The sequence below is a fragment of the Lepeophtheirus salmonis genome, chromosome 3 (genome assembly GCF_016086655.4).
Source record: "Lepeophtheirus salmonis chromosome 3, UVic_Lsal_1.4, whole genome shotgun sequence".
Taxonomy (NCBI): Eukaryota; Metazoa; Arthropoda; class Copepoda; order Siphonostomatoida; family Caligidae; genus Lepeophtheirus; species Lepeophtheirus salmonis.
Window position 1 is genome coordinate 39,910,754 of NC_052133.2, and position 16,654 is coordinate 39,927,407.

General features: G+C 33.3%; 2 protein-coding genes across 2 annotated transcripts; one reads left to right on the plus strand and one right to left on the minus strand.

The window, feature by feature from the left end:
* The first annotated feature begins 1,846 nt into the window (after positions 1-1,846).
* LOC121115098 (doublesex- and mab-3-related transcription factor dmd-4) lies at positions 1,847-6,222 on the plus strand. The gene is made up of 3 exons (XM_040709259.2): positions 1,847-2,037; positions 4,293-4,458; positions 4,525-6,222. Exons 1-3 carry the CDS (start codon positions 1,852-1,854, stop codon positions 5,172-5,174), a joined length of 1,002 nt encoding a protein of 333 aa, XP_040565193.1. The 5' UTR covers positions 1,847-1,851; the 3' UTR covers positions 5,175-6,222.
* Positions 6,223-13,776: 7,554 nt separating this feature from the next.
* Positions 13,777-14,549, minus strand: Cpr51A (Cuticular protein 51A). The gene is made up of 2 exons (XM_040709653.2): positions 14,280-14,549; positions 13,777-14,204 (listed from the first exon to the last, which is right to left on the minus strand). The coding sequence occupies exons 1-2, from the start codon at positions 14,490-14,492 to the stop codon at positions 13,896-13,898; spliced, it is 522 nt and encodes a 173-aa protein (XP_040565587.1). The 5' UTR covers positions 14,493-14,549; the 3' UTR covers positions 13,777-13,895.
* Positions 14,550-16,654: the final 2,105 nt, after the last annotated feature.

The window sequence follows — 16,654 nt, forward strand, 5'->3', positions numbered from 1 at the left end:
ATAGATAACCTCCATCATTTTCAATTCAATTTGTTTTTTCATTTTTTCTTTTCTCTTTAAATAACTTTTTATTAAGAGATTTTAGAGGAACAGTTATTTTATACAAAAAGATGCAAAATTAAATAAAAAATATTTTATTTTATAGTTGTGGATGATCCGTTCACTAAATAAGTAGTATTTTTTTTTTTTTTACATTTAAAAATATTGGGGTTTCCTAACTAAATCCGATTCCAATTACTGGATTTGAACAAACTGCACCAATTAGAGTTCTATAGAATCATATTCCATAAAGTTATTTGCATTAATAGAATTTTGTAAATTTCAAATTATGAAAATGAATAGAAAAAGGGTTTTTATAAATCAAAAATAAAAGAAGCATTTAACTATTTTCATAAATTGCACAAATAAACGCTCAAAAGTAATTTGCCATTAGTCTAATTGGATAAAATGTTATTTCAAACCACTTTTTGGTGGCAATATTTATGTGAGGTAGCAAACGCACGTTCCTCACTCCTCAAACGTACGATAACAACTGACTGTGTTTCCAAGAAGCTTTAGAATCTACCCTCTAGAATGAAAATACACCCAATCCATTTTTAATTCTACAGTCTGATCACAAGGCATTATAAGAAAGAATATTATGTTGCTCCAACCTGTATAATGTAGTAGTTATGGACTAAAACTTAAATAGCGGTTTGGGTTCTATGCCGTCCTTTTCTCGAACGGTTTCTAGTTCTTAAGGGATCATCGTCTAGATTATAGTGGTTCTGATTAGGTTCTGACTCGTTCTCCGTTCTTTCTTACCTTATTTTCTGTAAAAATAGTACCTATATAATACCAGATATGAGCAGGAAGGGTTTTAGGTAGACCTATTCTTTTGTTATATTCTAAATTAGGCGGTTACCTAGGTGGTGAGCATTAGAAGGGCGTTAAACAAACTTGATCAATCAAGTAATTTCTTTTTTTTTCTCTAATTATTATAAGACAATTTTTTTATTGTGTCTAGGGCGGCGAATAGCCGTGGGGTACCACCTCTTTTATCTTAAATGCTTTGTATACAATAAGTTTAAATTAAGGAAAACACAACTAGATGAATGGATGACGCTTCATTCATTATGGTTGGTAAGTACAAATTCAGGAACATGGAACCATGTTCATTTTGCAAGAGCCGTTTCTTTTACATATTTTCAAAAACAGTTTGGAGATAACCCGCTTTTCCTTAGTTAACTGGTTCACAAACCGATTCGAATCCGCCATCCGTGACATCACTATATTGTACCAAGTGGAATGAATCAAATGAGTTGTGAATATCAATATTAAAAAAAGAAGTGGAGAACGTTGAGAAGAATTGTCATCAACCTAACACTTGGATACGTATGAAAGTTGAACATATATCCAACTGTGATTCCTTCAAGGGTGGTGCTGATCTCCGTAAAATACAGGAGTAGATGGATCTCTTTAAATAGACTTGTCATCATCAAATGATATGTTTTTTGAAACCTTCCCTAGTCTAGGGGAAGAAAAAAGACCTCAAAATTATTATTATTATTGTTTTTATCAAATTAAAATCCTGGGAAAAAGTTTTGAGTATATAAACGTTTATATACAAAGAGAGTGCGGGAGAGAGCTTTAAATATATATAAAAAAACATGGGGGGAGAGCATACGGGATTATTTTGTTCCCTCCTTTGGGGAAATGAGCGGGGATACTTTCTATTGGACGAAGACATAGGCATACAAACATAGGAGAGCTGCTTCTAGAAAGAGGTGGAGCTCTTTTATTTTATTTTAAAGAAATCCCAACGCGAATTTTCCCTATTTTTTGAAACACTTATCTACCTACATTTATAAAATGGAAGAGGAATCGGAGAGATGCTTAGGCTCATCCTCATCCGTGAGGAGACCTAAATGTGCTCGATGTCGAAATCATGGCGTTATATCCTGGTTGAAAGGTCATAAACGACACTGTGCCTACAAGGACTGCTCTTGTTGCAAGTGTAATTTGATTGCTGAGAGGCAAAGGGTCATGGCTGCACAGGTAAGGAGCATTTTAATACATTAGGGGTAGTGTTGTGTTCGTCATTATTTAGTCGGTACAATCCAGTCCCCATGACAGGTCCTTAAGACAATCAGTCCTTCCGACTTTCAGTACTAGAACTGATTAAAAAAGAAGATAAAAAGATGAGTGATGTCATCTAGGACCGAAATATATTAGTTTTGAGGACTGATATGGTGGACTAAACTGGACCGGACCGAGACTGAACTGGACTACAGTATTCATTCTTAAATAAGGACCCTCACAACACTAATTATGGGTATATCACTACCTCAGAATATGAATCTGTTATCTGGACATTTCAAAAATGTTAAAAAACAAAGGCAATGCAACTTTTCGAGTTGTATTTTTTAATAAAATTTTTTAGTCTGATTGATCAAAAAGTCTTATTTTATTTCCAACATCATACCTTTTTTTATATGGAAAAGAAGCCTTCTTATGACCTTTTCAAAAAAATGGTGAATACCTTCTTTTTTTAAACAAAATAAGTCATCTTTTATGTATTTTTTTCGTCTTTTGGAAAAAAAATTATTCGTTTTATATATATACATATATAATTATTCACAAGATTATACCAAGACCGGGCCCTGAGTCAAGTGTACCTAGTGCCCCGTAAAATAAATTAATATGAATATAATAAGAATTATGCGAAAATTATTTTTGTATATAGTTGTTCAAAATAATCTAAAATTGAACAAAGAATTGATACCCCAATTTTTGAAATATGACAACATAGGACACTTTTATCCTAATGCAGCAAATTATTTTCTCTAGTAATAAGATATATACTAAATAAATTGTTTAACTGTGTATTTTTTTTTTGGGTGTGTGTTTGTTTACAATGCAAATAATTGTATTTTATTTGTATAAATCTTTTCTAGTTTTGTTAAAAAAATTCATTAGTTTTTGAAATTTTTGACCTATTTAACTATTAAAGTTTATAATAAATTTCACAAAATATACAATAAGTTAAACTTGTGTTAAGTGGCCATGTAAGAGAAACTAAAATAGCGACGGCTTAGTCCAGGTAACCTCTTTAAAAAAAATTACTATTTTGATACAATTCTAAATTGGATAACTGGACATGGCCGCTAAGTACGGTGACACACTTAAAACAGTTGGGTGTTAGATCAGGTTCGACTTTAGTTAGAAATTTGATAATACAGTCAAACCGGTACTAAGCAGTCAGACAAAATAAACTGAAAAAGAGACCGCTTAATGTAAGTAACCTATTACACCAGGTTTACTATCTTGTAACATTTCTAAATTTGAAAACTAAATATGACCGCATAGTACAATTATACACTTAAGACAGGTGGCTGTTGGATGTGGTTTGACTGTAATTAGCAATTTGATAGTCCAGAACAACTTGAATTCAGCGACCGGTCAAAGGAAACTGAAAAAGTGACCAGGTGACCCCTTGAACCAGGTTTCAGTTATTGTAACAATTCTAAATTGGAAAAATGGGTATGACCGTTAAACTAGGTTTTACTGTAAATTTTACAGATTTTCCTAATTATGGAATATAAAATCCTCCTTTTTAATATGATAATTGATAAAACATTATTTTAAAAACAACAGAAAATAGACCAAATATATCTTTTAAAAAACCAAAAAAATACTTTAAATACAGGCTAAAGTAATTCAATATTAATTAAGTGCTGTGTTTATTTGTATAAATCTGTTTTTCCACTATAATTTACAAATTATTACAATCTATTGAGAGCGAAATAATTCCAATTAGGACTTGAACGACATTGATTTTTAATACCCATTCCGATTATTAAGGGGTTGAAACCCCTTAATAATCAATTTATTGGACGATTCCCTCCTTCAAGTTAACCTATGGTATCCGAGTAAAAATAGTATAACAAAAGACTAAAAATGTTTATAGAGGATCCTAAAACTGCTTAAAATTGGACTATTTAATCTGATCGCCGATAAACCGATCAAGTCCTAGCTGAAATAGGTTGAAATCCGTCCGAAACACTCTGTTTTCTAGCTTCCATAACCAAACGTCTAAAATATTTTTACAAATTAAAATTGTCTTGGACCTATCTCCTTAGAATTTTCTACTGTTCTTGAGCATTATACCTTCTACAAGTCCCTTGGATTTTGTAGTGAAGAAGGGGATTTCACCTCTTTCAAAATAAGCTTTTGGATAGACTTATATTTCAGAAATATAGATATATTTTATCTTTTCATTGTAAAATGCTCATTTTCATAAATGATTTCAGGTTGCATTGAAACGACAACAAGCGGCAGAGGACGCCATAGCCATTGGAATACGTGCGATGGCCACAGGAGAATCCTATGGATATTTGCCGTCTGGTCCCATCTTTGGACTTAATCTAGCAGCAGCTCAATCCCAGGAGCATTCTAACGCAAATCGTCGAATAAAGGGTAAGAATCTACCTTTGCAGTTGTTAGCCGAGTAGTTCTAATAGTTACAATGATGGATTTCTTTAGAGGTGGAGAAATTTAGAATGGATAAACTCAAAGACTTTTCAGAAACGTCACCTCCCCATCCCTCATCCAACCCTGATGAGATCCCTCAACCTCAGTCCTCTACAACACCCCCTGCAACTCCCAGCTCCTCTCAAATCACCATTCAAGAACCAGAGGAATCCTCTACCACATCTTCGCCATTATCGCCCTCATCACGAAAGGAAGCCCCTGAAGTAGTCTCTACCACGGATCCTTCTCCCATGGACATCCTTTGCCAAATATTTCCAGGGAAGTCTCCATCCTTGCTAGAGCGGATTCTACAAGTGGATTGTTCGGGGGATTTAGTCAAAGCACTGGAAATGTGTTCGAAAATCCTTGTGGATCCTCCACGGGGAACTCAGACACCCTCCAGTACTTTCATTCCCTTTCATCCCCAACATCATCAAATGTACGTCGCTGCCGCAAGATCATTTTTCAACAATGAAGGCATACTTCACTACCAGCAGCAAAGCTATCCTTCCCCTCCATTCCCGCCACTCTTTCATACGTCTCCATCTCTCTATCTAACGACGCCACTTCATCAGCATTTGGTGCCAAACAGCAGTAATAGTGAGTCACAAAAGTCTCCATTGGAGGGAGATGTCAAAAAGACAAAAGAGGAAGGACTTTAAAGGAAAAGGAGAGGTTGAGTGAGTGAGTGAGTGATCAAATGAGATCATCATTGTTCATCATGAAACATATTTTGGAAGATTTGCATGTGATTAATGAATAGTTATAATAATAATATTAATTATTGAAAAAAAACACCAATTTTCATGTTTCAAACTCGTATATTCTTATGTACAAATGTACTCGTATGTTAGGGTGCCACCACCGGGTACACTGTATAAGTTTGCCCACACGTCATACATCCTCTTTTTATCTTAAAATTGGAGACAGGGGCAGTTGAAATTCAATTATACAACCTTGTAATACTAAGGAAATAACTTTGGAAAGCGAAGAATATATTATTGCCATTGGATAAGGAAGAGTGTTTCGAGATATTCGGACAATTATCACTTTGGAGGATCTTATTATGTGGAGAAGGTTATGAGTTCCTCTCTTATGAAGTATAGAGAGGAGGAGAGGGCCTTCAGAGTAGATCCAATGACTAAGGAAGGAGGCCGGTGGATATCACAACGTAGAAATAGTTGATGTACTTTACATAATAACCACCTCCGGCCTCATCTTCAGTCCACAGATCGACTCCAAGCCCCTCTCCTCCTACTCTAATAATCAAGTTGCTTCATCTAGCAAAGTCATATTTATTGATTAAAAGGTTTTTATAATTGAATTTCAACTTTCTGCTGTCGCTGCCTCCAATATTGAGATAGAAAGAGAAAGTTTGACGTCCGGGCAAACTTTGTACCCCCCAATTTTTCTACCTTTTGTACAATTCACCATGTCACTCAATTTAGAAACTTAAACTCATGGAGTTTGCGTAGTTATTTATAATTATATGTTGTCGTCAGCGCCCCCTAGCAAACAAGTAACTATTTTCATAGCCAACTAAATTTAGACCAAAAATGATTATGTGTTCTTCGTTTTACCATTTGCCTACGAGATGATATTTTTTGTCTAAATATTAATAAGTTACTGAATACATATTTTTGTCTAGGATTTTGTTAAAAATAAAATATTCATATATTTTGGTTCTTGAATCAAAATTTAGAAATTTTATATCGTTTTTTATTTATTTTTAATTTAACATTTTAAAGTTCAACTGTTTGTCCAACAAAAACTCGCATTTCATCAATTTATATATAATAAAAAAAAGTCTCTGTACGCTAATACACGGAGTACAGAGGCTTGTGATCAGTCCAAGTGGCAAAATGAGACCACATGATCAATAATCATCCTAAGCAGTGATCTATGCAACAACACTTTTGTGTCTACAATGGCCGCTGTGTGTGCCTTGAATATAAATCTATGCTTAATTACGTAATCTCCAATAAACTGACCCTTTTAACGGAATGAACAAGGCTAAGGAAAAATCGCATATGCCACTTCAAAAAATGATAAAATAACTTCATTTGTGATGGATCAAATCAACTTCTTAGAGTGGGGAAATATTTCAAGTATCCAAGGGATCTATTGAAGTTAACTGGTGCTTTTAGCAACCCTGGGTTGCCGTATTGTATGGACGTTGTCTTGTAACTAGTTTATGTTATGTCTATGGACTATTCCACAAGAGTTTAGATTAACAACCACTTGAGAAGGATTCTCCCCTTAATGAGATTATCAAAAAGTAAAAAAAAAAAAAATCATCCAATTATTTCCATACACAAATAACCAGAGGAAGTTGTTCGTAGTATTAATATCAACAGAGTGAAAAGCAATTACGCTAGAAGGGCTAAACATATATAAGTATGTAAGATACTCGGGGTATCAAAAACAACGTAGACGCCATAGGTGGCCGGATCAACCCTCCTGAAGAAGAAGGATATTATATTATTTATTCCTCTTCAATGTTTTTCACTATTGTTGTGTGTTTTCTTTTGTGGTGGAAATCGGGTTAAAACATCAAAAATCTGTCATTCAAATACATATAATATATACATAAATAAACGTCTAAGAAAATAAAAACCTATTAGCTCTTAAAAAAAAGAAGTAAAGTGGGGAGGGGGGGATTGTTAAATAAACAATAAGTTTAGAGAAAGTAAAAACTCATACATTATATACAAGACAAATAGAAGTAATTTGATATAACCAATTGGTTGTTCATGCAGACTAGAGGGCATTTTATCTATGTACTATCCCAATATATACTCCGAAATGTATAAAAGTATATTGTTCTTTAGCCAATAACTTTATAACTAGATGTAGCTCTATGTACACGTATAGGATATAGGTTCTATAGAAAGGGAATTACTTAATTATTAATACAATTAAAATTTAGCCAGATAATTATCTATTAAATAACTTTCCACCCTTTTTCCTCCTTTCTTGTTCAACAAGGCGTTATCTTTCTAACGCAATAATATACACTGTATTTGGTTGTCAGCTGTCGATGCTTATGCTTCCTTTTTGTCCTAATCAGTGTTCTAAAAGTTGATTCTTTGAATTCGAATTAACTCTTGTAAGGCAGAATAATTATTGAGCCACAATACTATGGGGGCTGTTTAATGTTCAAGAAGGACCACAAGGGCACCATCTATCCCATCAACATTTGCCAGGATCTCCATTTCTCAAAACTATAAGTGTGTGGAAAAAATCAAGATATTCCATCACTGAGGCATCATTTTCTTGTGATATAAACTTTGCTTTAAGCATGATTTTTTCACAATTCCTAATGTTTCAGTCATCATTATCGTTCAAAATCAATAGAGGTTTTGCCGCGACTAGCCTTTCTATCCACTCTTAATCTCGACTAACAAAACGAAAAGGAGCAAATTGAAGAAAAAAAAAATATGGTAGCTCGCCTTCTGTATTTTTCTTGTTGCCAAATATTAATTATTATTAAAGAATAGTTATTATTCGTTAATTACATTAAATAAATAATCTTACTAACGACTGTGTATGAAATGACACGATTAAAATCTATATAGTATTTTATTCTATACTGTATAACAATATTGTTTTGTAATATTCTATTAAAAGCGTAGCTATAAATTTATATTTCTATATAATAGCCAAAATTTATTCATAGAAATAATAAAATGGCCAATATATATATATATTATAAACGACGAGGGATCAACAAGAAATTGTATTCCTGTCCTTTTGGAAACGGAACATATGTATAGAATAATTTATTACTTTGTTTATTTAACAAAAAGAGTGCATAACTAAATACCCATGACGTATCTAACGAGATGAGGGAATCGACAGCTGACAACAAACTAAATACAGTATTTTTGTCTTGGAGAGGTAACGCTGTTGTGACTGAGCATTTTTTTCTTGTAATTTTCAGCTGTAATTTTTCCTTTGTCCCGGCATTATCTCCTTAACAAAAATAACCACTGTATTTTGTTGTCAGCTATCGATAATAGTGCTTCATTTCTCTTGGACTTTGTTCTTAATGTTGATTGGTTGAATTCGAATAGGGGATGAGCAGACTCAAAAAAATATTATCCACTGGGTGGTAATTATTGTCTGTAGCTGGTTGTTTAAAATGGTTCAATGTAAAATGATTGTGGTAAAAATGTTTTGGGGACAAAATCATAATATAGTTGCATGGTAAAATAGTCGTAACGAACTTCATTCTGAGTTATATGATTGTGAGTAATTTCATTGCAACACAATATTATCGAGTTCCTTTCCATTGCAATTATAGTATATTTGGGCAATCAAACTATTGAATGATAAACAAAATTCTACCGCAGCCGCTTCCCTGAGTATCCTATACCCCTTATAATATCCAAAAATACACACCGATCCTGGCCTTGTAGAGGTAAAGTACTGGTCCTTAGGCAGTTTAAACTCCACCGCCGACTTGTTTCCAAGCATTAAGGATCCCCTCTAATGTACTATAATACACCTGGCCTACAAGTTTGGCCAATTAACTGCTTCCATGAGCATCAATAAATCCTTCTGATATCCCAAAGTACACATCAGCTCACGGGTAGTGCAGGTGAACTGATGGATCCCAAGACAGTTTAAATTCTTCCGCCACAGCTTCTCTGAGCATCAAGAACCCCTTGTAATATCCCATAATACTCTACCATCGGTTAAACAGCACAATCTTTGTACCGGGTTTATTTCGGCATATTAAAAGGGGGGCATTGATGCTTAGAGAAGCAACGGCGGAAGAATGTAACCTGCCTTGTGGCCCAGAAAGTCCACCTACATTACTTGTGGTCTGTGCTGTATTTTTGGATATTGGAAGGGATCCATGTTGCTCAGGGAAGCGGCTGCTGGGATTTTTTTTTAAATCATTCAATAGTTTGATTGTCCGAATATAATATAATTGTAATGAAGTTTTCTGTTTCTTTTTTATGGAGGAAAGGTTGCGATATATAAAAAAAAAGGTGTTTTTGACATGACGTCAAAAAGGAGAGGGGAAAAAATACTGATGATTTCCCTGATTCCAATTTCATATTTATTTTTCACTGTCATATTGTAGTACATATACGTAGAGGGTAGTTCACACGATGAAATTTTACTCTTCCAAATCTCTCTTATTTCTTTCCTCTGACGTTTTTTGTATGATATATATTTTTTTTCTAACTAAGGTCATTTCTGAGATTTACAAAGGTTGGTTGTTATTTTTTTTGATGAGGCTCCTCTCGGATTACACATCTTTTCTTTTTCTTCCTCTAACAAACAATAATAATCCATTAGTGATGACACTTCAACGTGTGCAATGGGTCAATATTTGCTTACTAATTTAATGAAATGGATACCCCCTTCTTCTTCTGGTCCCGTCGGCCATCCATGATGCCTAAAAAATAAAGAATGACGAAGTAAAACAGTAGTAAGGGAAGAGGAACCCAGTTCCCCTCTCTCATCACCTGTCATGATGATTCGACACCAAGTCCAGATGGTCTACTTACTTAGTTATTATAAGTTATAACTTATAGTGCAACAACATACAGTAATTCCTTCAGATACGACGAGTCCCCCAAACATACGAGTTGGACTCTGAGCTCAAAGTTGTATCGGCACACAAACTCTTTGAGAGTTGACGACGTTACGCCTTTGCATTGACTGATGAGGGTTTTTTCTGACTAACGAGCTCCGTCCAGGAATGAATTAAACTCGTATGTCAAGGTATGACTGTACTGTGTAGATGCTTCTCTTTACAAATTGTAATATTTCAAACGAAAAAGATATGTCAAGATAAATGTATTTGCTTCAAAATTGTACATAAGTTTACATTTTGTTCTTAATGTATGAAGGGTTTTTTTCCCTCGTTTTTTGATTTTTAGAAACATACGTACTCTCTACTCAGTCAATAAACATTTTATGTAAGAAAATAGGGGAAATATAAAGCATCGTGATTATTCGTAAAATGACCCTAGATAAATAATATAATAATTCAACCCCCAACACTTTCTTGGGGTGCCATGAGACCCCAAGTTTCAAAAACGTTTGTATTTTTTAAAATTTCCACATTTCATTTTTCTCCTTCGTAGACAAAGTTCCTAAGCTATTTTCATTGTGATTATAGGAAAAATAGCCCTGAAACAATTGGTGGTAAAAAAAAGTTAGAAAGTGGAAAAAATTTCATGTATATGAGATATATAAGTAAGCACTATTTTACGACTACTTTATACATAAAATATCATGGGCGGAAAAGTCCTGAGCTTAACAAAGAAAACAAGATTTTTTTTGTTCAAAATAACTTTTTGCTTTATGGAGCAGAGCCCCAAAAACGCCCTTCAAACCATTCCTTAGCTTGAACAGTATTTTTTCCGGTCAAGAAGTAGTGAACAGATTATCATTAAATTTTGACAATTGTCTTTCGAAGCTTGATAAACACTGAAAATGAGTTGTATTGAAAAAAATAGTCCCATCTTTTTTTCAAGCCTAGTATGGTATATGAAAATAATTTATTTATTTACATCCGTCATCATTTTATATATGTAGATTGTCGTCAACACATTAATTATCATCTGATGAAATAAGGCCCACTGGATTATTTCTTTCTGCATTCAATATTTTTTTTACTTATTATTTAAAATTAGTCATATTAATTTTTACTCTTTTGACTAACTTTGATCTCTGGCTATTGCCTATTTAAGAGATAGCAGATTGTCCTGCAATGTGATTTTCTTTTGAAGGGATTGAAGTCCGAGATGAAAGGTTTTTACACGAGCCTTACATTATTTTATCCTTGTTTGGGTTAACTAATTTATTGTTATCTTCCTGTTTTTATCACAGGTAAAGAGAAGTAATAAAACAATTAGAGACACTACTTTCCATCATACAGGTTAACCTCAAACCATTGATCATATCTTAATAGACCACTTAAATTTTATAACCAATATGCACAGTATTTTTACAGATAAACCAAATATAGAAATATATGACTACTTATTTCACTCATAGTATGATCATATTTGGGACGGATCAAAAGGCTTAACAATGGCCAATTTTGAACCAAAATCTTTTTTTTTTTTCAAATTAAAATTCCCTGTACAACGCCAAATATGATCTGTGAAGCCTCAAGTTCAGGTGTTTTTTTATCAATAGTAGAAAATGACTTTAAGGAGAAGGGGGGGTTAAGCTTAATAGAAATACAAGGTTATGACATTATTTTCAATTTGATGTACCGTACCGACTGCTCGGCAAGACAGACATATTCTGACGTCAATGAGTATAACAGTGGTACTTTAACAGTGACAGTAAAGGAAGGCAATATATAGCAACTCTTGGTAACAGTTATCATACCCTTTGAAGTCAATATTTAAAAGCGTGGTTGATGTACGTCATTAGTCGGAAAAGCGCTATAGTATATCTTTGTATTTATATTATCCTTGTGCGGAGGTATATCAACCCAAAAAAGGGGTAGTCTAACCCACTGGTTCTTAATCTGGTCGGAGGTAGTGAACCCCAGTAGTTTTATAATAATATTCACCGAACCCTTCTTAATTGGTGAAGTAGAGCGTGTCATTGGGTTTTGGTCTCCACCGAACCCTTCAGATTGACTCACTGTACCCCTAGGATTCGATCGAAACCAGGTTATGAACCACCAAAACTTGCCCCTCTAACTCAAATTACGAGTGCTATTTACTAGCTGAGATTAACTGCGCCATTGTGCAGCTATACACTTTTATTTAATTTACTTATTTTAAATTTAGAATGATTTGTAAAGTGTGTACCCCCCTTCTGCATTATCGAATTACTATACAGTACATAACATGGGATTTAAATAAACAAAATGAAAGGATGACGTGTTGGACAGTTCTCCAGAGGTTAATCCATGTCAAATAGACACTATGATGTTTCACTCAAACTCTTTAGTCTGTATTCTACAACATGGGAAGTGGTCATTTTCTGCCCTTCAATCTGTTTAGGAATAGGACTCGTTAGCATTTTTTTTTATTGATTTTAATACTGTGTCCGCTGTTCAATGATTTTTTTATTGTTATGTTTTCATTCGTTTCTATAATTCATATATAATAAAAAATTTTACAGATTATACACAAATATTTAAGATATAAACAATAGGTTTACATTTCGAAAATATAAATAAACACTTTAGTTGAAAAATTGACCTTCTAGGACGATACTTATTTTATTTAACATATTAAGTACTTACTTTAAGGATCTTATTATTTCAAAAAAATTAAAACTTTCTACTGCCATTCACATTAATATATATAAAAAATAATTTAAAAGCATTATAAACCACTCAATGTTGGACACATTCACTATAACTAGAATACAACATTCATAAATAAAACTACTCCAAATATTTTGGCTGATGATCAGACTTCACCATGAAGACTCTGATAATACGTTTCAGGATACTGAGAAACTGAATGGATCCGTTTGGACAATAGCGTACAAGATTGAACGCCGAATCAAATCCATTACCATTAATGTTGGGGATCTTGATGTTAAACAGAAAAAAATATCGTTCATCGGTCTTAAGTATGTATATGCTTATTCCTTATCACTAAGTATCTTTGCGATATAAGCCTTTGCATTAGGCACATCGAAAATCAACACTTTTACTCTGGAAAACGCACTCATGTTACAAGATGCTGATCCAAGCATCAATGTACATTGAATTGACATGATATAGGTACTTGTGGTTCAAGGAAACAAAATAGCTCAGGATATATGACAAAAGGTAGCTGTTATTCGTTAATTACCCCTCCCCGTTGAGGCTCTCACACGTTCAAAAATTAACAGAAACTGTGCTCCTTTTCTCTCAATCTTAAAGGCTGCTTGAATTTTTTCCCATTACCATAGTTATGTACAGCTATGTATAGCCTAAAACTAAAGATTTATGTTAGATAGACAAAAAGATTGGATAAGTGGTGGGCAATGGATTTAAGACAGCGGTCGAAAACTGATGGTCAATTAAAAGGGTGGTTCCGTATAAAAATTGGAACACTTCATTATTTCATATTATACGTCGACATAACGGTACTTGAAGCTCCAAAGGTTGTTCACTGTTGATCTAATACATTTTTTATTTCTAAAAAATCTTTCAGAAATTTGCAAATGACTGCTATAAAACTATGTAAATAAGTGCTCAATATCAATTTCTCTAAAAATTAATTATAATCTTCAAGAAAGACTTTAATTATAATTAATCATTTCAATCAAACGCAATTATTGCATTGTAAAATATATGTATTTCAATTTATATAATAGAGTTTCATAATTAGATTATGTATAATGGTTTTAATGCCCAGTGTTATCGTTTCATAGTTTTTTTCCAAGGAAACCCCAACTTATTCATCAGAGATAACTCCCCCATCCGAATAGCTCAAACCATCATTTTTGCCTTGAGGTTCCGCCCTCACAGCATAATTTGTTTCCACACCATCAATATAGGATTGAACAATGGCAGTTCCACTCTCATTACGAATAGGACCATCACCAATCTCCTCCGTATTCATATCAATCACTCGAAAGCCAAACTCATCAGCTACATACACAACAGTTTGCTTAATATATCCATCCGTGTAGGAGTAGGCACCCGTGACTTTGTTATTTTCTCTCGTCTCTGTCCGCTCAATAGAGGCATCATTGATTCCATCCTATGTTGAAAATAAGGTATATACAAGAGAGATATTGGATGATTTTTTTTATATATAAAATCAAAAGATACTTACAATAATGGAGAATCCAAAATTGTAGTTGGAAGAGTCGTCGGAGGAGGAAGAATCGAAGGTCTGGATGGGAGTGGAACTCTCTTCTACAGGAGAGTCATTTAAGAGTACTGTAGCATCCTCATTAACAATGTTGTTGGTCCCTTCGGGTAGAGAGTCGATTGGGAGTCCATAGGAGGTACTTAAGAGGAGGGTGAGAACTAGGATAGACAACATGTTGAGTGAGAGCTTTCTATGTGGTTTCTTTGGGTCCCTGAGTGATAATGATTTTCTAGTGAAATTCTTGGCTCGAAGAAATCTCTGTTTCTACCCTGTAAACAGCAGCAAAACAATTTAAAAGGGTTATTTTCACCTTTTTAATTGTGTTTATGTTCCAAAGTGTCAATGCTCCTAACCTGGTAAATGAGTGCATACACATCTATAAAGGATAATGATTTGACCCTCATCTACCTTTTATACGCTTTGGCATTTTTTTTTTGTTTTGTTTGAGGAGGTGAATAAATATTACAATATCAGAACTTCGTTTGGTTAGATATTATCAATTGGATGTTCACATATAAATCTCTAAATCCAAAGACATTTGACCTCTGTAAATTGAATCCTTCAGCTAGTTTAAGAAGAGTTAGAGCAATGAATTGGACAATTACGTTAGAATTAATTGAAATGCTGACTGGTTAATATTTAGGAGATCTCTAGTATTGATTGTTTTTCGCTCAAAATACAACAAAGCTTCCCTTTAGTAATTACTATCATTGGTATTTACAGAAATACCCTTTTATCAAGGGGATTAATACAATTTCAACAAACATATAATATAAATTTTGCACGGGTTCCTGCATTAAAATGGAGTTTGCGTGACCCTGGGGAGGCTGTGTCGTTGCATATACTCCATGTGTAAAAAACAAAGCTCATATCTAACTAATTATGACAAAAACCCTCACCTATAGAGACATCAGAACGCAAATATGGTCAAATTTGTACTAAGTGGTCAGACAAAGGAAACTGAAAGCTGACCTCTTAAACCAGGCTTCCTATTTTGTAACCATTCTAAAATTGTGAACTGAATATGGCCACTTAGTACAGTGATACGCTTAAAACAGGTGGCCGTTAGACCAGATTTGAGTTATATTTTTTTAGGAAATTACTGTAACAAAGGCTCTATTATGGAAACATTTACTCATGTCATCTGTACATTTAATGTCCCTTCCATTACTAGAGATGAGATTCACATAATGGAAGGCATGTGAGACTCTTTACAAAACGACAACATCAAGTTTAAGGCTGGAAGAGTGTTGCTAGGATATGAAATTCAAATGAAAATATATTAATTCATAGGAAAGGTGGTTGGATACAGGTTCATACATATGGACATCCAACCAATTAATCAATAAATTTAATACACTCTTCAATATCTTATCTTTGCATTTGCGCCATTTAGTACATAAAAAGATGTATTTATTCTTTTCAGTCTTTTTTTCTTATGGTTTTAGTATTCAATGATTAAAAGCATGTTATTTCTATATATTTTTCGGCCATAACATATAAAACCAAGAGACAATTTTGATCATTGCCACAAGTATTTATCTAAAATGTGTTGTATTCAAAGCAAAATGAATCAAAAGGATTGGATTGTCGAGTGTGTTTCTTCATATTTTTTTTTACTACTACCATTGATTCGTGTTTCAAAAGTGACCAAAAAAAAAATTAAAAATCTATAATTATTGACAGAAAATTTTGAGAAAAATTTTTAAAAATTTAATTTCAAATATTAATTTTTTGAAAAAAAATTAAAAAATCCTTAGTAAATTTAATAAATGTTTTTTTTTGAAAAATTCCATCATTTGGGGAAGGGGCTACAGCCCTTCCAGCCTCCCCTGCGGACGCCCCTGGAAATATAAATTCCTCTCCAATTGGAAGACAAAAATATAAATATGTTGAATTTAATTAAATTTAGTATACCTATATTTAATTCATACTTCATATATGATATTAGGAGTGGTATAGATATGGGTTGTACCGCGGTTCGGTTCGGTACGTATATTAATCACTAATAGAATATTTTGAAATAATAAAATTTTGATTAATTTTTTAATCATTCTTTATTTGGTTTATATATTATACATAAGATACATTAAACCGGAGCAATTGCATTGGTTAGTCTTTTTTACAAAATTGAAAATATAATTTGCGTAATAAATATCTATGGTGCAATAAATATCTATGGCGCAATAAATATCTATGGCGCAATAAATATCTATTGCGCTTTAAGTACTATTGATATTATACCTGCGAATCTGAGTCAAAAGAAATAAAGCATTATTCAAAAGAAGTAGAAAAAGATATAATTACTTACAAAGTCTATTCCTGTTGACGAAGCC